Source organism: Podarcis raffonei, chromosome 6 (genome assembly GCF_027172205.1).
Source record: "Podarcis raffonei isolate rPodRaf1 chromosome 6, rPodRaf1.pri, whole genome shotgun sequence".
In the NCBI taxonomy this organism is placed as follows: domain Eukaryota; kingdom Metazoa; phylum Chordata; class Lepidosauria; order Squamata; family Lacertidae; genus Podarcis; species Podarcis raffonei.
Genome location: NC_070607.1, coordinates 4388305 through 4409498, shown reverse-complemented (window position 1 = coordinate 4409498; position 21194 = coordinate 4388305). Strand labels below are relative to the sequence as shown.

The 21194-nt window shown below is 44.3% G+C and overlaps 1 protein-coding gene across 2 annotated transcripts in view; it reads right to left on the bottom strand.

Annotated features, from left to right (window-relative positions):
- PAPPA2 (pappalysin 2) overlaps positions 1 to 21194 on the bottom strand; it is a 120777-nt gene that overhangs the window by 69086 nt on the left and 30497 nt on the right. Inside the window, exons 3-10 of one of the 2 annotated variants that reach the window (XM_053391237.1) lie at positions 20433 to 20578; positions 15578 to 15871; positions 13664 to 13856; positions 9832 to 9953; positions 8968 to 9460; positions 7700 to 7828; positions 6225 to 6316; positions 886 to 1079 (exon numbers count right to left, since the gene is read on the bottom strand). In XM_053391237.1, the coding sequence (XP_053247212.1) occupies positions 886 to 1079; positions 6225 to 6316; positions 7700 to 7828; positions 8968 to 9460; positions 9832 to 9953; positions 13664 to 13856; positions 15578 to 15871; positions 20433 to 20578 (1663 nt within the window). The remainder of the gene's footprint in view (positions 1 to 885; positions 1080 to 6224; positions 6317 to 7699; positions 7829 to 8967; positions 9461 to 9831; positions 9954 to 13663; positions 13857 to 15577; positions 15872 to 20432; positions 20579 to 21194) is intronic. The other variant, XM_053391238.1, reaches the window with a different exon arrangement.

Genomic DNA, 21194 nt, shown 5'->3' with positions numbered 1-21194 from the left:
GTTACAACGTACAGAGTAAAAAAAAAATTAAGAGGGGGGGAAAGCCTATTAAGAGAAATCCTGCTTAGCCCACATCCAGCTTCCCAGAATTCCCTTTGAATGTTTTCATTTTCTGATAGCCATGACTGCAACTAACTGGGGTCCAGAGACCTTCCACTTGAGCATACCAAGCCATATTTTATTTAATCAAACTTCAGTTCCAGTACTATCAGCCTGGTGGTAGCTTTCTGTGGCTCAGCCCTCACTGAGATGGTAAACCCACACCTGGGCTATACCACTTTGGATTGCTTAAAAAAAAGGGGGCTCACATCATTGATTATTCCACCATACAAAAACCTTCACAGAGGACATAAGCCTATCAGGAAGAGAATGAGAGTAGAACCTGGCTGCCTAACATCTAGTTTTCCAGGTGGCAGGAATGTTGTTGTTTTTTATGGCATGCAAGTCTCCACCTGGTCTCTGAAGCAATAATGGCAAGACACAGGTTGCCCAGGACAAAGTTCATTGCCAGCATTTTGACCTTTCTGAGATCCTTTAACTGGGGATGCCTGCAAATTGTGTGCTCTGCCACTGGCTCTATAAGCCTTACCCTCACTTCTAAGAGAGAAACGAGGAAGATCTTCACGATTGCCAAGAAACAGACACAGAGGTAGAAGTTCAGGAATGGCTGAAGGTAGGCCTCCCCATAGACCTCAGTATCTATAGTTGAAACGTATGCATGAGGGGTTGGAACTTATCCACTGATGTTGCCAGTAAAGTTCAGTTCATCCCAGTTCAGAGCGGAATCAATAGCTGGCAGACTTGGGAAGATCACAGAGGTTTGGGACATGTTCTTCTTCCAGGAATAACATTAGGGCTTGAATATGAAATAAGAATTCCCCTCACCCTCACAAGAGGTTCTCCAGTCACCAGGGAAACTGGGCATGCCTTCTGGTCCTGGTGGGAGGCATAGGCCTCTGATGCCCACTGATCCACGTAGTCTTTGGGGGTGTAGAGACCACAATCCACAATGCTGCTGCTTTTCTCAAACGGCTCACAAATGCCATCACCATCCGATACATAGCACAGGCTTGGCTCTCCTGCAGATTTAAAAGAACAGCTAAGATGGTGCATTTGTAAATTTATTTTGTGTTATAAAAACACTCGTGATACTTTCGGATTCAACATAAGAACAATTCACTAACATATATGCATTTGCCTGCCCTCTGTCACTTCTCCCTATAACAGAAATTAGTATCTCCTGGTTTAGAAGACATCTGAAGGCAGCCCTGTTTAGGGAAGCTTTTAATGTTTAATAGGTTATTGTATTTTAGTGTTTTGTTGGAAGCCGCCCAGAGTGGCTGGGGAAACCCTGCCAGATGGGTGGGGTATAAATAAATTATTATTATTATTATTATTATTATTATTATTATTATTATTATTAACCAATTCACTCTTTCTTCCTTTTAAAAGATAATTCAGAGCATGATAATTAAGTTATGTTACATTAGGTTTCGTATATGTTGGATATTTGATTGATCCCTTTTCCACTTACCTCCCCCCGCCCTGCTGCCATTTTTAGTATAACCTTCTTTCCTCTGAATGATTCTACAGTATGAATGTTTGTGTCCCAGTGTTCCTCTATTACTCTCTAAGGCCTGGGTGGCCAATTGGGGGCACTCGGGCTGATGTTGACTTCAGCTTCCATCATCCCTGACAGTTGGACATGCTGATGGGAGTTGTCACCCACATTGGCTATCCATACTCTAAGCGCCATGGGCAGCTAGACCCATGTGTGTTCTCCAAATCAAGTGTCCCTGAGGTACACTGATGAAAGCCTATAGTCCATGAGGCAGAAGATACTGATTTTCTGATATGGAACAAGACAAGGACAAGGTTCTGAGTATTTATACCATGCCTGGCCAATCCAGAAGCTTGATACTGCTTTGTCAATTACAGGGACCGATTTTGCGCCCTTGTTACCTCCCATACAGGAAGAGAGGTACGAGACCAAAACACAGGTAGCCCATGTGACTAGACCCGTCTCAGGCTATGCAATTTGTGATTGATGTCCCTGGCACACTTTTTCCTTATTTCCTCTCCTTCCATAACTTTGTTATTCCATTATAATGCATTTCTACATACTTATGGGCAGTTGCAGACTAGGCTTAGGAATAAAGTGGGCATTTTTAAAAAGAAGGAAGCTCTGTTGGGATACCAGACTTTCAAGTATTTCTGTACATTTCTCTATAAAACAATTAAAAAAACTTGTTTTTATATAAAAACAGAGAACAAAAACTAGAAGTGGATATTCTGTAAACATGCTGTCTGGAGAGAAGAAAGTCAGCCTGCTGTTTCTCAGATGCTATTATATATGTGCTAAGCAGTCCTGAATCCCTGACTTTTCAGTGTCTAAAGTGATTTTTAAGTCTGCCCGCTGCAACCGTGTGAGGTAGGACCTGAACAGAGGCTGAGAGAAACTACCTTCTCAAGGCCACCAAGAGAGTTCATGGCATCTGTACAGCATCTGAAGCCAAGGAGACCCTGGTCCAAGTCCAACACACTCTCGACTACTTCATACACTGGTCAATGGGAATGTTGCCACTGATTTTAATGGAATGTGGCTTTTACCCAAAATGCTTTACAGACCCATGCCAAACGCTTGACAAATGCTCCAGTGGTTCCAATATTTTGAAAATTGCTTCTTTTTTAAAAGAAGAAGAAGAAAGAAAGAAATGGCACACACAACCCTTCCTCCAACATTTCCTGATATATAAAGGTAAAGGTAAGGTAAAGGACCCCTGGATGGTTAAGTCCGGTCAAAGGTGACTATGGGGTACTGGCCACATGACCCAGAATGTTGTCTGTGGACAAACGCTGGCTCCCTTGGCCTGATATATAAAATGCAATGCCTGCTTTAAAGAAAAGGTTTGCAACACCTTAATCAACTGGCTTCTGAGTTAGAATCTTTGTCAGAACCTGAAGTACCTGCAAAGACTTAGATTCTGACAGGGAGGTGGGGACCACCCACAGACAGCAGAACCACCTGCAGAAGTACAAGCTCTGGGCCCTGAAACTGAACCCCCCAAAAAACAAAAACTGGGGGCTACTGGAATTCAAGAACCCCCAGAGACTGTAGCCCCTAATTCAGGCCACACTGAGAAAGCAATATCATTCTCCCCAATAGACTAGCATACCAAAACAGTATTTTTATGTGACGAGCCACCCTGAGATCTATAGATGAAGGGCGGTATACAAATGAATGAATGAATGAATGAATGAATGAACGAATGAAATAAAAACTGCCCACCAATGCCCACAGTGTGCTCAGCAAGAAATGATAGAGTGATAATGGAGTGCACAGATCCAAGCCAGAGTCCTGTCCCTGTAGGGGTCTAAATTTTTTACATTTCTCCAGTAGGAGAACTATCTGTCCATTTTCATGACATTTCTCTAACTGTTAATTTCCACATTTTATTTGAGCTTTCACACAATGTAAGAGCCATTTCCAGAACTATAGTGGAACTACAGTAGAATACAGCACAAGTTTAGCACTCATTTTTGTATTATTTGCAAACAGATTGTACCTAGAAGCAAATAACATGGAAATGAAATCAAGGAGGCATCCAAATGTGGAAATTAATTTCATAATTTTATTTCATAAAATTTATATACCACTTGATTGTAAGAAACCTGAAAGTGGTTTACAATAAAAAAAAAAAAAAAACCCCAGGAAATTCTTGTATTAAAACATACAAGAAGTTAAAATACTGCTATGATAATTTCAGTTACCCTTACATAGGCTGGGTACATGCATGTTCCAGTCATGACAAAAAGGCAAGCTTTTTAGGTACCCTAAATGACTGTGTCTTAGAAGAGTTGGTCATGGAACCAAGCAGAGAGGCTGTGACCCTGGACTTCATATTAATGGGGCCCTGGACCTGGTATGAGATTTAAGTGCTGAACCATTTGGAAGAAGTTACCATAGTGCTATCAAATTCAACGTACACACAAGTCAATAATTGCCAAGAATATCCAGTGCAATCACATTTGACTTCAAAAGAGGAATATGGTGCTCATTCTCTATTTCCTTAGCTGATTACTTTTCAGTCAGTAAATTCTGAAACAAATATATAATCTTCTGTAAAAACATCATCTTTATAACAGAGATGTGGCTCAGCCAAACAAGACTAAGGATCCTCCACAAGCAAATATCCCTCTTTAATTTAGCAAGGGGTTTATATAATTATGCTTCCTGAACTAGCAAAATTTCTGTTGAGAGTGGTTCCTTAAGCACTTAAAGCATGCATATGGCAATCACAGGTTAGTTTTTGTAATGCTTTTTGGTCTTCTCTTGTTACATTAAAACATATCATGTGGGCTTTAGCATAGTTAATCTCTGCTTTATCCCCCTTGCCAATTCAAGCAAGAGCAAGTCCATTGCATTAACTCTGGTGCTTGCTCTTAATCTGAAGTATAACTGATGAAAGTCAGAAACCATTGCCTGAACTTCAGTTTAGCAAGTACTTTCAGCAAAAAAGGAAAAGAAAGGCCATTCAAGACTGTCGAATGCCTTTCAAGCATCAAAACAGAGGAACGTTTCTGTATTTGTCCATGATGTAGAACCTTTAAGTCCCTTTACATCTTGGTTTACCTGGGAAATCTGCTGATACCAGCTAAGATCTGTTGGATCCTTGCCTAGCTTGTCTCCATGAGGCAGATATGCCTCCCACATCAAGAATGTTGTTAAGCAATAATTTTAGATGTGAGACTAAGATGTCAAAATGGACTTTAGAAAAGTCCCCTGTGAATCTGTCCATCTCTAGAGCATTCCCCTTGTTCAGTCTGTCAATTACGGACCACATTTCCTTATCAATTATGAATTGGTTCAGAAACACCCTGTTGTTTTCAGATAAAGCTACAATGGAAAAGTCCTGCAAGTATTTGTTTATAGTAGTCAGATATCGATCACTGGATATTTATAACTTCTCATAAAAAGTGAATAAACTGTTAATTGTTTTAGTGCCACATTTCATCTATCCCCCCTTAATTCTAATTCCTAACAAATATTCCTCTCTGCTTTTTTTCTTAAATGCCTCAGTTAGGTTTCAAACTCTTGTTGTGAAATTCATAGTAATATCTATTGACAGACCATCATTACATTTTTATTTCCCATCTCTAATATCTTCCGTTCATTCCATCTGCTATTCTTTAAACAAATGAATTTTCTTGAGAATCTTTTTTCTCTCTCTTTGTGTTCATTTATGCATGGTACTCAATTCATAAATGCACTGACCACTCCACCCCCCCGAGTACTGTCTTCATGGAGTCTTACAAAGAACCCTCCATAATAATACTGGCACAATATTGTTATGTATTGGTATGTGTTTTTGCATTTTTATAGTGTAAGCTGCCCTGTGATCTCCAGATGATGGGCAATATAGAAATTAATCAATTGATTGAACTCACACTTCTGGCCTGCCATTATGTTTGAGTAATGCTTTGACCTCCTCAACTGAGTCCATCCACCCTCTCTTACTTGTTTTTATACTGTCAAACACAGTCACCAGGTGCAATTATGCTGGTGACTGTCACTAAGTATTATGTCACCAGTTACTGGAGCATCCTCAGATATCTCCAATGTCTAAATCCCTGGCTATTTCCACCAACTGTTTAGGAATCAAGGTCTTTCCTAGGTTTCTCAGCACAAAAAATGTAATGTCCTCTAGCATCTGCAAGAGTCTGTAAAACAATAAACTGACATTTGCACAGCAAATTGGCTGAACCTCTCTAGGAGTCTATGCCCCATGCTGCTCTGTAAGCATGGATTCCTAAGACGTTCTTACACCCTCAAAATACTACTTTAAAATAGACTGACAAATCTCAATTTCTCCCCCAGTTCTGCAGTCCTATCGATAGAGATCCAGCCTCAATCATACGGATTCAGAGGTACAAATAGCTAGCAGGGCCTTGAGGTAGTCCCTGGGACAAATGAAGCCCTGCCCCACAGTTCCCAAGCTTCTTCACCTGCAGAAATAAATTTCCAGGTTCTGTCAAACCTCAAATACTGGATTCGGAAGAGTGCAGACAAATAAGGCAAAGATACGACAATGTGATTCTGTGTTTTAATTTTTAGTCCTCTCCCTCCACCCACCCCACAAAGAAATTGAACAAAATGAACAGTCATTTTTTAAAAAACAAACAAACAACAACAACAAAGAACAGACTAGCATTTCTAAACTCACCGACACAGTGGAATCCCTTTTCCTTTTTGCAGGTTCGAGAGCAACCATCTCCTTCTATTAGATCTCCATCATCACATTCCTCTGCAAGACTTCTAAGAAAATAATAATACTTTGCACTTGTAAAGCATTTTAACATGGACCAAGAGCTTCATATACTTTAATGTTTTCTAATCCTTTACAACAGCTCCTCCATTATGAGTTCCCACATGTTGTGCAACCACTGATGAAATCTTATCAGCTTGCATTATATTTTTGCTGCCACGAGAAGGAATGTAAAAAAATAAAATAACGGTGCAACTTTTTTACTTCTGCTTATTTGTTTTACAGTTAGGATCTTTTTATTTTTAAAAATCTGTTAAAACTCGTTTTTTCTCTTATTTTTATCTAGGCATTAATTTTGTTAGGCCTTTCTGGTTGGTCTTTCTTTATTCCAAAATGGGTGTCTATTTTCCACTCCACAGCTCATCTTTCTTGTTAATATATAGGACCATGTTCCTTCTCATCTGCTCTCTTTGAACTGGCTAGCATTCCCTTATCACGTTCAATTTAAAATTCTACTGCATACTTTAATATGCTTGCACTTCATTATTCCTGTTTATCTCTCTCCTTTCCATTTGTGCTCCTTCCAGAGCTTTACATTCTCCTGACCCCTATGAAACTAGGTCTTTTGGTGGGACGAAAACACTCACAATAGAAAAATGGGATATAAATGGTAGTGAATTGATTGATTGATTGATTGATTGATTGAAAGGGGTCAGCCCACAAACCTGAAAGCTGCAGGGCAAGTACATAAATGAACAAAACTATTATTAATTTGAAATATTAAAGGGGAAGGAAACTGAGCTCATCCTCACAAGGGGACCCCCGAGATAAGACTATTCTTGAGGGGTTTGGGATTTTAGGTTTCACACACCCTCCCATTCCCCACCCCAGGAAGGTCCTTCAGAGCAGCCCCACAAAGAAGTTATTCTCCACTGATGCAGACAATTTCATAGAATCCACTTCCACAGAAACGATTTAGGTTTGATCTGATCTAATTTCTCTGGCTATGCAAACTCTTCCACAAGCTATCTAGGCATATAAGAATGAGGATGAAAGTAATTAGTGACGGGTGGCACCAGCATCCCTAAAAGCAACTCATGGCATCTTCGTTTGGAGATGCATTCAGGTGTGCATCTGAACGCTCATCCACCTCCTGTCTGCAATTCCTAAAAGCAAGGCTATCCAAGACAAAACCATGAGTTGCTGTGGGTGTCTAGGAAAATGGAATATGAAAGCAGAAAGCTTTGTGGAATTAAGAGAAGAGGTTCAGCATATCACTTAACAATACAGATCCCACCCCCACGCCCCATACTCACATGAATGAATGGAAAGCAGGAACACTTTGATATATGAGACTGCAATTGCTGGCTCAGTTAAAATGGGGTGAGTAAAAGAAAGAAAGCTCAGCATTTTCAGATCTCAGGGCTCCTCACCTGCTTACTTTCCCATCCCCACAATAGGGAGAGCCATGGATGTGGAACAGAGGAGGGGAGGCTTCACCTACAGCAGCTCCAGCCACAGCCTGCACTTGGTAGCGATACAGCTGGCCTGCCATGACTTCCCTGCAGAAGCAAACAGAAGTCAAAACTTAAGACAGAATACTTTCCTGCCTCTTCCTAAGCTGAATTTCCCATGTATGCTAAGGATGGGCAACTAACGTCCGAAAGGCTCAAAAGCCACACCCCCCCCCCCCGATTTCCAGCTGATCCCCAAATGCAGCACCAGGTTCCAGGAACTTGATTCTTATTATCCAACAGGGGCTCTTTAATTTACAGCAGTGGTTCCCAAAGGTTGTAGCACACCAAACTGGTGTGGCAGGAAAGGGTGGCAAGGGTGGGGGGGGAGTTCAAGGACAATTAAATAAACATTTAAACATTTCAGTGTAGTGTAGTATAGTATAGTATCTTCTTCTCTTTTTTTGTAAAATACTGATAAATATATTTTCAAAATCAAGCACTGCTATGAGTTGTTGTTTTTAGTTTGCTAATGTATTTCTTTACAATGTAAAATTTGGTGTGGCGCCAGCAAATTGTTACTCTCAAAGTGTGGCCCAGAGAAGAAAGCTTGAGAACTACTTCTTAACAGGGTGAACACTAAGGTAAAGGGACCCCTGACCATTAGGTCCAGTCTTGACCGACTCTGGGATTGCGGCGCTCATCTCGCTTTATTGGCCAAGGGAGCTGGCATACAGCTTCTGGGTCATGTGGCCAGCATGACCAAGCCACTTCAGGCGAACCAAAGCAGTGCACGGAAATGCCGTTTACCTTCCCGCTGGAGCGGTACCTATTTATCTACTTGCACTTTGACGTGCTTTTGAACTGCTAGGTTGTCAGGAGCAGGGACCAAGCAACGGGAGCTCACCCCGTTGCGGGGATTTGAACCGCCGACCTTCTGATCGGCAAGTCCTAGGCTCTGTGGTTTAACCCACAGCGCCACCCACGTCCCTCGAACACTAGCATACAGATATTTTTGAAACACCACTTGCTTGTCAATCATCCCATTGCTTTTGTATTCACTGGTTAAGACACCAAAACCAGAAGTGGCTTCAGCTTAGCAACTGGGCAGAATACTTCCCACATGTTTCCCCTCATAGCTGAGAAAGCTAGTCTAATTTAAGCTTTTAAAAGGGAAAGGGGCCTGGTATGTCCCTGAAGAACCAGCAGCTAAGACAGCGTTCCTGAACACTAACACCTTCACTCACATGTCAGTAAACTTTCGTCCCGGCTGCGTCACCATCGCTGGGGATCCATCCAGAAACGGCGGGTCCCGGAGAACCCTGTACCTTACAGGTTTGCAGTTGGAACAAAGCGGGCTCTGTGGCATGGATATCAGAAGTGCAGCATCTATCTCCATCTGCTCATCAAACGTGTAGATCTTTACGCCAGACACCTTCTTGTTAAGGTTGAGTTTAACCGTGAGGGGGATGTCACAAAAAGTATCCATGGGCCCCAGGTGTACAGAGTCCCCGTGCTCTGTCAGGATCTCAATGTCCGACAGAGCCTTGGGCGAGTCCGTAGAGAAGTAGGTTGTCCATACCATTAGAGACTCCGGGTAAACAGGATGCAGAAAGTGCAGCTCCAAGATGCAACCGAGAGGCTGAGGGCAAGGGGTGGTCATGCTCACGTTGAACAGATTGAACTCTGGGCTCCAAGCCTGCAAGCTGGGCTCACAGGGCTGGTCCACATCTGGAGGCCCTTAAAGAAAAACAGAACAGGGGAGAATTGGGTGAACTGGGCAGCTCACAACCTTAGGGGTAGGACTGCATACAAGGACCAGGGCTGGACCAAAATGAGGAGGCAAAAACCAAATATCTGTGCCAGCATTAGAGGGTGTGTGCATCTGTCCACAACTACAGAAGCAGATACAAATATTAATAGGCTTCTGCCTATATGAAGAGGCGAGATTTATGTTTGTGTGTATTTAGGGCTGCAAAACTATCTGAAATGAATGTTTGAAACACGGAGGGTAGACCTTTAAAAAAAAAAGAAAAATGAAACAGACAAGGTTATCTCTAGCTCCCATCTGACAATCCTTCTGTCACAAGAAGAAGGGCTGGGAACTTTACCTACTGCTTCTTCTGGAGTCCAGTAGCCAGAAGAATCACAGATCCGAGGCGAGGAGGCCTCATGTACGTATTGGCTGAATGTCCCATCTTCAGCACAGTCTCCACAGAGGTTCCCTGTCTCTCTAAAAGACAGAGAGAGAGAGAGAGAGAGAAGGGGAAGGAGGGGTGGGAGGAGGAGAGAAAAACATACTCTGTTCAATCTCTTCTAAGTCAGACTTTGAGTGACAAGCTACGCAGTTTCAATGGCAGCCTCTCATGATTTCCCAAGGCCTTATATAAGACGTGAACAAACTGTGGTCCACTGCTGCAAACTAAGAAACACGTTACAGTGGAAAAGAGTTGGTGGTTCCTCCACACTGTTGATAGTTCGTTCTTAAGTTTATTGTTCTAGCCAAAGGCCATGACAAACTTGTATTAGTGCACTCCAATGCAAACCACCCTGTGATTCTGGGTTGGAAGTGTGGTATAGAAATTTAATAAATAAAAATAAATTCAGTGGCCCCAACTTCCACTGGAAGAATAAGATGTGAACCTGTTCAGGATCTGGAACTGCAGGTGCCTCTGGGGCAGAAAATGAGGGCCTTTTCACCTCCCTCTCACCTTGCACCCTAAAGGTCCTGGATCCAGTAAAAACATCACACACTCCAATAAAGTGGGTGAGTAGCAGCTTTCCCTTATGATCTGCAAATAATAATATCTTGGAGGTCCCGGGCCTCAAGGAGGTTAAACTGGCCTCAACCAGGGCCAAGGCCTTTTCGGCTTTGGCCCCAGCCTGGTGGAACGTTCTGTCGCAGGAGACCAGGGCCCTGCAGGACTTGACATCCTTCTTCAGGGCCTGCAAGATGGAGCTGTTCCACCTAGCCTTTGGTCCAGGCACAGTTTGACCCCCCCCCCACGGGACCATGTAAGTATCTCTTTGGCCCTTTTACTGGCTCATGTGGGACCAACCTGGATAGCTGGCTTTGATGAATACTTGAGATTCCCGACCCTTATGGTTGCAATTCATGGGCAGTCATTTAATTTTATCCTGATTCTAATTTTTAAGCTGTATTTTAATCAATTGTTTGATTGTGTTTTAATATATTTGATGTTAGCCACCCTGAGCCCGGTCTTGGCCGGGGAGGGCGGAGTATAAATAAAAATTTACTTACTTCCTTACTACCTTGTACTGCAGAATGGAACTGGGGAGACACTACATACAATTTTTTTTGGGGGGGAGGGGTCCTATCTCTCTCAACCAGCAGGACCAGAATGGTAAATATGGATAGAAAAATAAGGTCAGCCCAGGCCATAAAAAAGTTTTAAGACAAGAAATGTGCACAGGAAGGAAAAGGGATCCAGCACAGAGACTTGAGGAAACAGATGTAGCGATGACCACCATCTTGGATGTCTTTGAAAGGGTTTTGGGCATCAATTCATGGAGAATGGATACCAGCCACAATGGCTGTGTGCTCCCTCCAGTCTTGGAGGTGGTTTTGCCTCTGAAGAGCAGAGGGCTGCCCTGCTTTGTAGGCTTCCCAGAAGCACCTGGTTGGCCCCAGTGAAATCAGGATGCTGGACTAGGTGGGTTAAGCCAGGAGGGCTCTTCTTATCCTCTTAGACAGACAGGCACCCCATGGTCCTAGAGAGACGGGACACAGGGACGGTTTTGGTAGTATCATTCTAGATAAATGTCAGAGTGTGTTGAAGGAAAGGCAAAAAAGAGGAGGTTGCTACAGAAGTAAATAAGTGGATTTTTTTTAAAAAAATGCTGTTTACTTTTAATTGCTTAAAATAAGGTGACTCTCCTTCTTTGAATGGGCCTTTCAGTTATCTTAAGTGAGGAATTTTCACCCAGCAAAAAAATTCAAATTCCTACCGATGGCACTAGTCACTTGCCTCTGGGCACCTAAGGACCTAAATGTTCCATGACTCTCAAGTCAGCTGTCGCAGGGGGGAAAGAGACCTTCAAAGAACAAAAATAAAGCAGGCAAGTGCATGCATATACGTTTAATTTAATCCAGTTGCCCTGCAGGAGGAGAAGGACATGCGTTGTCCTGGCTATGAAGTTAAAGCAGGGCTGTGGGTGGGTGGAAGGGAAGGCAAGAATTCCGAAGTACACAAGCACACTTATCACTAAGGCTGCCTATATCTTGTGCTGGTTACGGCAGAAAGATCAAGATCAGGTTTTCTGTAACTTGACTCAAACGTAAAGCCTCAGAGAAGGTTTTGCCAACTGGCAAACAAGTGAGAAGAACTGCCAGCTCATCTTTATCACCTTCTTTGCATTTTGGAATTCCTACGCTGGAGGCCAAGTTCAGCTTTCCCTGAGGTACACATGCTCAAATAAACATTTTCCCATCAAAACAAGTACGTGCGGGTAGTATGGGAAGGAACACCATACACAGAGAGGGTGGGGCAAGGTCAAAAGGAAGATCTGCAAAATGTATCTGCCATGGCAGGCTGTTCCAAGCAAGAGCATTTGCCTACACAGGTATTTTCACATAGGAAAGCCATGTGTATTTCACAACATTTGAAAAACATACATGCAGAGCCACAGTCCTACCATGGCACATAGTGAGGAACCTGCCTCACCCTCTGACTACAGATTTTGGGCTTCATTAAGGATCAGAAAAAATGATTATTTATTCCACCCACAAAGCATTAAAAAAACACATAAAGTAAACAAAGTGATACTGTTTATATACCCTCACACTGGCACAAAGAGATCAGATGTTTTGGCTTCCAATTCTAATTCACCACCATTTCACATTCTTCGCCACCTTCACTGCCACTGGGTGGACTCGATGGTGAGCCCTTGCCATTGTTCGGTTGCATTCAGATGGATTTTTCCTCCACTTGTGTTCAAGCCATCTCCCAGCTTGTTTCATCGTCCTAAGCTCTGGAGTATACCAAGGAGCCAAACAGGCTCCACAAAGTGAAAGAGGGCGCACAGAAGTGATTGTGTCACTGCCCTGAGCCATTCGGTTGTTCCAGAGGGTCAGCCAGAGTTTCAACAGGAGCACCAGTCCTATCGGGCGGGAAATCCCCCAGAGCTGTCTGGAAGCCCATTGACTCTTATCAGTCTCTGAGAGCAGACCATCCTAATAGGTCCCCTGCCTCTCCAGAGGGGGAAAGGTGCTGAAAGGCTAAAGGTCATCAGGAAGTGATCTCACCATGATAAGAGACTGATGTCAATATCCCTCAGATCACCCTCTTCCTGCCCAGTTGAGAAAATAAGGTCCAGAGTGTGGCTTGCCACATGTGTTGGGCCACTGACATGTTGGGACAGCCCCATGGTCATCATGGCAGCCATGAAGTCCTGAAACACCCCAGAGCCGGTCGCCTCAGCATGGATGTTGAAGCCCCCCAGAACCAACAGTCTGGGAGTCTTCAGCACTGCCTCCAGGACCAGCTCTGTCAGCTTAGGCAGGGAGACTGCTGGGCAGCAAGGCGGGTGGTAAACTAGCAGAATCCCTAATCTGTCCTGATTGCTCAGCGCCAGGAACACACACTCTAGCTACACTTTGCTGCTGGCATCCTATGTGGCATGAGGGCATCTCCCCACACTTCCTTCAGACACAGGAGTGGGGCAAGCGAAGACAAAGGGATGCCAGCAGTTGGGGAAAGGAACTATTAAAGGCAGAGGTTGCAAAGCTGCACGGTATTGGGGAGTGTTCACAGCTGCAACAAAGGAAGAACAGAAAAATATGACTCATGGAAACAAAGAATAACAGGTGGGGAGCAGGGGGACCGGCAGTCCTTGAAACCTCTGCAAGACTAATTCACAGAGATGTTCTTTCCCCCTTGCTACGACTGCCTTCCTCCCCTTCCACAAAGATTCCTCTCTTACCTTTCATAAAGCACCCCACTAAGAGGGGGTGGCCAGTGTATGGTGAGGGTTTCCTGGCTCTGCCCAATGACCACCGCTGGCATGGGGATAGGGGTGGGCCTCCTGCCCTGACTCCACTGCTGGTACACCAAATCCAGATAGCAATGCATCCGAGCCACTTGGTTTGGGGTGAAACTGTCTGTGCAATTGTCATCTGTGGGAGAAAGAGAGGCAGCTGGTGAAGAAACTGAAACGTAGTGCTAGACGGCGGGGAGGCGAGGGTGGGGGAGCCTGGGCAAGAGATCCCTTGGTGCAAGGTAGGCTTTGTGTGCCTCCCACAGTGACCTGGTCTTCCACCCCTTTGCTCCTCTCAGAATACTCTGTGCATCAGAGATGATTCTGGGGCAGTGCAGTCCTTCACATCACAGGTGCTTAGGAAGACTGGAAGCAGTATGACCCTCTGGCTTAGCCCACACTGAGGCCCCATCCGTAGTTTCCATTTAAAGCAGTATCATACTACTTGAAAAGGGACGCGGGTGGTGCTGTGGTCCAAACCACTGAGCCTAGGGCTTGCCGATCGGAAGTCCAGATTCTGTTCATGCAAAGCAGATAAAAGCTGCTCCTCATGCTGTTTTAAAAAGTGAAAATTATGTAGGTTTGCCTAAAATGCTAGCTGAATGGAATTCCTCCCTCATCCCTAGCAAATGTAGAGTTTCCCCATCTGAAAGTGACACAGACCAGAAATGGAATGAACCGTCCATCCCTCTCCTAACATAAACATATCTATGTCCACTCTGGAGAGGAAAGTACAAATTCTCAGAGCATGTTATGCCATCTGTTTGCCAACAGATGGCAGTCCTTCAGCAACTGCTTAATCTCATCACAGGTGCTAAGTAAACTCAAGACTACTTCTTCATCAATAGCCAGGAATGTTGCCCTCAACATCAAGGAACACTAAAGACGCAGGGCAGGCATTTCGAAGAAGGAAGCTCAAAAGCTCAGCGATGAATGCATGACTCTTGAAAACAAATAGTTGTTATCAGCCAGGATGAGAGAAGAGTCAACCCAGCCCCAAAGCTCAGAGCCAGGGGAGGCCACCAGCACTGGGCGGCAGAGCTAAGAGGACCAGGCTTGTTGGGCAGGGAGAAACTCAAATACATACTTTTGACGTTGCACTTATGAAAACATAATCCATAGTTCCTGGCACTAACTATACATAGGATCTGCTCTCTAGCTTCCATCAGGTCACTCCTACAGATTAATCTTCTCCATTAGGTTTAAGCCCATAATCCTCATACGCTTCTCTGCTTATTCCTACAGATCAAGCTGCCCAAAACAGCAGAGAAGTAAGACAGGTCATCTTTTTTTTCCCTCTTGGCAGGCCTACCAACTATAATGAAGCCAAATTATGTGTAATTGCATTCATGTCCATGCTACCCTTTTCTGTCCTCTCCCTCCCTCCCTCCCTCCCTTGTCTTCCACACAAGTGAATGAGGCTTGCTAGCTCATTGCATCCATAGACCTGCCGTCTTCTTTGCTTTGCTTTTTTGGTTCCTTTAAAGAGCTTGCCAAAGAGGAATGCACATTTCCTGAGAAATAACACCCACTCTGTGGAGCTTGCTACTACATAGAATTGTGACCTCAAAAGTGTAGATGCCTTGGGCTGTAATACTTTACACACTTACCTGGGAGAACTGGAAACAAAATGCATGTGATTCTTGATTTGCCTTTTGATTACTGAGATTTTCAAAAACACAGCCCTCTTTTCTTCACCTAATGCTTCTCTGTAAAATCATGAGACCTTCCAACTTACTATTCTGAATATGAACGTAGAGGTTCTCAGCATCTCACTGGATTCAAAGGCTGACATGCCATTCATCTGAAGCCCCTCTCTGAACCCCATGAAGCAAAAGTTCTCCCCCTCCCCTTCCTTACCTGTGTAGCTCATATAATTGTTGAAGGGAGTTCCAGAGAAGTGGGTCTGGCCACAGGTGTCATTGGTCGGATCTGGATCGCGACAGCGTTTGCTTTTGGGAGTAGGTGCAGTATCGGCACAAAGATCTCCAGTCTCCATGGATGGTGTCGTCTCCCTGCACAGGTCATCACAGGATTCCCTTTCATTTACTCCCTTAAAGACATGGTAGAGGCCCAGGATGTGTCCCACTTCATGGATCATGGTATTTGTATGACCCGGCATACCATAATAGGCCGGATTGAGGACCACACCGCCTGAAACAGCAAATGCATTCAATGTCAGTCAGAGAGAGGAGTGGAATCCTGAGCTAAAGTAAATGCCAGCCTTTCCAATGAGAAGTTCCAAATAGTGTTCCTCATCACGAGAAGACTGGCTCTGCTGCTGCTGGTGCTGGGAATGGCCTCTGTAGAGCTAAGCATCTTTAGCTCCAACCCTAGGTGAGCACCCTATGACAGATCAACAGATGGGAGAGGAAGCCCACTCAGCTACCTTAAACAGAGTATCCATGCAGCAGACTAGAGTCCTTCCTGCCAGCAGAACTACTTATGAGTAAGTATACCAATCTGCATGCCAACTCATAAGTAAGAAGGGATTCAGGTCGAAGTCGTTCCCAGTCCGCTGTTTTGCTCCTGAGGATGAGCTTCAGCAACAAGATGCATTATTTCACGAGTAGACATGTTTCAAGCAGCAGGCTAGACAGAAAGGTGATTCTACTGCTGCCTTTCAAGGTGTACACACCCAAAAAGTGTGAGTGACAGCAGAACTTATTTTGGGGAGGGGGGGCAGAAGTCTGCTTCTCCTCCCAAAAGGAAGTGGCTGCAGCAAAGACACCCTGAAAATTAACTGCCACTAATGTGTGTGTTACAGACATTTCCACAGGCGTTCTTCCCTCTTTTATTCATGATTATTCTGTCCTGTAAGAATAGTAAAGGTAAAGGGACCCCTGACCATTAGGTCCAGTCGTGACCAACTCTGGGGCTGTGGCGCTCATCTCGCTTTATTGGCCAAGGGAGCCGGCGTACAGCTTCCAGGTCATGTGGCCAGCATGACTAAGCCGCTTCTGGCGAACCAGAGCAGCACACAGAAACGCCGTTTACCTTCCCGCTGGAGCGGTACCTATTTATCTACTTGCACTTTGTGCTTTCGAACTGCTAGGTTGGCAGGAGCTGGGACCGAACAACAGGAGCTCACCCCATCGCGGGGGTTCGAACCGCTGACCTTCTGGTTTAACCCACAGCGCCACCTGCATCCCTGTAAGAATACTTGTCAATTAAGCAGCCAAACATTCTCAAAGTGAACACCAATTATTTGACCGTTATCAAACACTGTCAAATATGGGGGGGGCTAATGCTGATGCCCCCTTCTTTTCATTATTCCATCTTTGTTTGTAATATCTTAGGCCATGGGTTACAGACCAGGAACTGTTCCATCTTTTAAATATCATACATGCATATTGAAACACTATTGCCTATAAATAATAATTCTTTTTTGTTATAAAAAGTGAACTTGGGTTGCTTTTTTCCATAATGACTAAGTCACACTATTTAGAATTCTGAAAAACCAATGTGTTAATATTTTGCCATAAATATTTCTGGTGAAGTGGGCTCTCCTCCCCAAAGTTTTGGTCACAATAAATGCCTTAGCTGTTAGGGTTTTCTTTGTTACAAAAGGATAACACAGTTCTTCTCCCCTTGGCAAATCAACCTTATCTGACAGTATTTGACCCTGCTTAAAGAAACACTTTTCGACAGATCAAGTGGCCAGGCCACCTTTCTCTGCCTGGACAAGATTATCATTTTTGCATGGCAAGGCGGCATGCAGGAGAGCTCCGTTCACTGAATGGGGAGCTCCTTAACTAACGAGCAAAAATTAAACCAGGAAAAGAAAACTGCGGCTGATTTCCCAGCCAAACCCCAGTCTGAGACAGGCGGCTCCCTTGCTGAAAGCAAAGGAGAGGAATGTGAGTGAGTGAAGAAAGAAAACCTTGCTAATAGCTAAGTTAATGGGATGTTAGAGCCCAGCCATAATCCCGCTGTGTCAACCGCTAACAGCAAACAGCAAAGTGATTCTGATTGCTGAGGGCACGAGGGGCCTCAAAACCTACTCTTCCCACCTTCAAGTAGAAACTTGAAACCCGTTCCACTGGAGAAAATATGAGCGGGAGAGAGCCAGCTACTGCTGAGAAGTGTCTTGGCAACCTTGCGCTCAATCCCCCCTTTCTCCAAGACTGCTAGCTTGTTTTCAAACTGGGTGAACACAAAAAAATCCATTTAATGGGGGAAAGGTTGCCCGTTCTCTGTGATCCCTCTCCTGTGTGAACATTTCTGCATATTACAAGCGCCAAATTGGCTGCCCAAGGTCTCTGGGAAAGTGGGGGTGGAATAGTTTTTAAAGCTTCTGCTGCCCTAGGAGATCATCTATAGCAGTCACACCTCCCCCTTCCAGATACCATGCTGGCCAGCTCATTTACTTTACTTGTGGACTTGTTAGGAATCAGCTTTGATTTAAAAAACAAAGAACTTCTAAGGGGTCAGCAAGTGACTGCACAAAGGCCAGGGCCACCCATCAACCATGGAAGTTAAGAGGTGTGGACTGAGTTCATGATGGCCTTTGCTTAGAGATCAAAACCTCAGCAAGCTAATAATCCTAGTTTGTCAAAGGCCAATGCTTTGGCTTCTCTTCAGGAACAGAGAATTTAGCTCATAGGAGCTTAGGCCTTCATAAAAAAACCCAGCAGGCTACATGTACTTAAGCAAGCACTTCGCCACACAAGTCAACACCCCTGAACTTTTGGATCTAACCAACTAAGCTGAAAGGTCAGTTCTGATGGCTGCAACAAGACCTGATGTTATGGCCCTCAAGTATCTGGGTCAGTAGAATGTGCTATAGGACGGCCAACCTCTGCGTTTTCAGGATTCACACTTTTCTCCAGCCTGGGAGTCTAAAGTATATTGTGCCAAACAAAACTGATTTCTCTTCAGATGACAAGGCTCTGTAGTAAAGTGTGTGGCGTCTAGCAGTAAGTGGTAAATATGGGAGACTTTCTCCCTCCCTCCCTCTCTCTCTCTCTCTCATAACAATACAACCTGAAGTCACCCGGTGAAATGGTTGAGCAACAGATTCAGTTAAAAGAAATATATTGCTTAATAAGTAATATACGGCATTCACTGCCTCAAGTTGTGTTGATGGCCATTGGATTGGATGACACCGATTATAGGAAGGAGCATTCAAATTAACGACATAAAGCTCTATCAAAGCCCATGAGAGACAAAAAAAAATTGTCTCAGATTTTAATGTGTTATTTCTCAAAATTGTTAGTGTTAATGTGAGGCTTGAGACACTGAGTGTTTTGTTATTATTCAGATGATATTTATTGATGTACAGAAGGGCTAGGGGTTTTTTTAAGATCTTTTAACAGCTGCCAATGATGTTTTGGCTCAGCAATGGAAAACAGCCACACCTACTTAAGGAACGGCTAATTAAAAGTTCTGGAAATGACCAAAATGGATATGCTTGTGATCAACACCAGAAAAATGGCTTCTCCCGTCTGCCCCCAATTAAAGTGGGAGAAAAATGAGTTCCATTTCTCTTTACTCCGCTGCGATACTAAAAAGAGTATTTTTGCGATATTTAATTTTTGAATTTAAAACAAGATGAAACAAAAAATCGGTGACTGTTTAGTCAGACTTGTTACTGTATTTGCTATAAATATTATGAGGGCATGCAGGAGCCAGAAAAATGGTTTTGAGGGCTGTATTTAGCCCACAGACCATCGGCTGGACATTCCTGCCCTAAGTAGGAAGAAAAGGAGATAAAGGGTCTCCAGGGGGCTTTGAACCTTGGAAAGTTGTCACTGAGGCAAAGTGTGGTGTGCTGGAAAAAAAGAATGAGAATCAAGAATGGGAAGCTTGCTCAACACCCCAGCTCAGGCAGCTAAAGGAAATGGTTTGGTGAACATTTTTGTGCAGCTGTCCAGTGTTCAACTTTGTGAGCAGGTATCTTGAAAAGATCTAGAGGATTCCTGGGAAACCCAAGCCACGTGCATTGGAAAATGCTTCCTCAAAGGGAATGAGGAACTCTTGAAGTCTCTGAATTAGATCTCTGCTGCAAAAATTCCCACATCACAAATCTGCTTTTGAATCAAAGGCAAAGCACTATGAGTGGAACCAAACGTATTATGCGCATTTTCTTTTAAAAATGCAAATCCTGTGCCAAGAATTATATACAACGTGCACATTGCTGGAGAAATAAATCCAATACATTTCCGTTGGATTTTCTTCTAGGTAAGCATGTTTACGATTGCAACCCTGCCAGTGGTAACACGCAAAGAAATGAGGGATGGGGGGGGGGCTGGTGGCATTAAGCAAGTTAAGGCAGCAGGTTAAGGGTACCAGAAGGAGCAGCAAAGGTTCACAGTCCGCTCCGGAGGATGACCAGGTGGAGAAGCAATTGGACCCCACCGAGAAAGCTGCAAAACGTCTTCTGACAAAGATGGGCTGTCCCCAGGGGGAAGGTCAAGTAGGGGAAACTGTGCTTTGGGGGATCCCACATTTGGAACCAGCAGCCATGGACACCAGCCCCACTGCCTGGCTCACCCTGTCGCCATCCACCCACCCAAAGTTCTCCACCTCATCCCTACCAAGAGCAAGGCAGCAAGGGAGAAGGTGCAGGCCCTCAGTGCCATTCCTAAGTGACATTTACCTGATAGGACAGGATAGCACACATGCTGTCTGCAAGTCTGCATGGAACCTTCTTTGCAAAGGTCAGTGAAAGAGGGCAACCCCCAATCCAGGTACACCCAAGAGCGAGGCTTACCCAGGTGGCTGAGGGCATCCTTGTCCCAGGGCCAGGTGGCAGCACCTGCCAGCTCCTCTCGCACAGAGCTAGCAAAGTAGACATTCAGGAAGTGAGTGCTGTTCAGCTGAAGCATCTCCTTCAGTTCCTTCACACTCATATATGCCCTGCAGAGAGAAGGAGAGAGGTAACACAAAACAGTACAAATTAATTATTGTAGTAACAACACTTCGCATTCACACAGTCCTTTTCCTGGGTGCCATCTCAGTGGTAGGCTGTGTGGCCTAATGACGAATCCCTAAAACCTCTTCTCCTTGGGAAGCACATGAGCACAGCCCAGTATCTTCATCAGTGTCTCTACTAGGGACAGCTTCACGCCAGCATGATGACGCACTTTCAGGCAGACTGCATATTTGGAAAGAGTGGCAGAGAGAAAACGTGTTAAGAAACCATTCAAGAAAACCTGTGCTCACCCTGGCAGATCGCTCTTTGCACACAGGCTTCCAGTACTTCCTGGAATGACCATGTGAAGTTTTGCGGTGGTGACATGGTCATTTCAGGAAGCGCTGCTGGGCCAGACGCCTTCCGTGGCTGCAAGTGGGCTTTAAAAGAAAAATGACCTGCAGAGAAGACCCCCTCAGCCACCTTGTTCACTTAAATAAAGGTAAGCACTACTCTTGCCGCAAACCAACAAATTTTGAACAGTTTTTCTGCTTCCTGAGAAAGAAGAAAAAATACCTCTTTCACAAAAGACTTTCACAAAAATAGGAGGTGAGGTCTGAC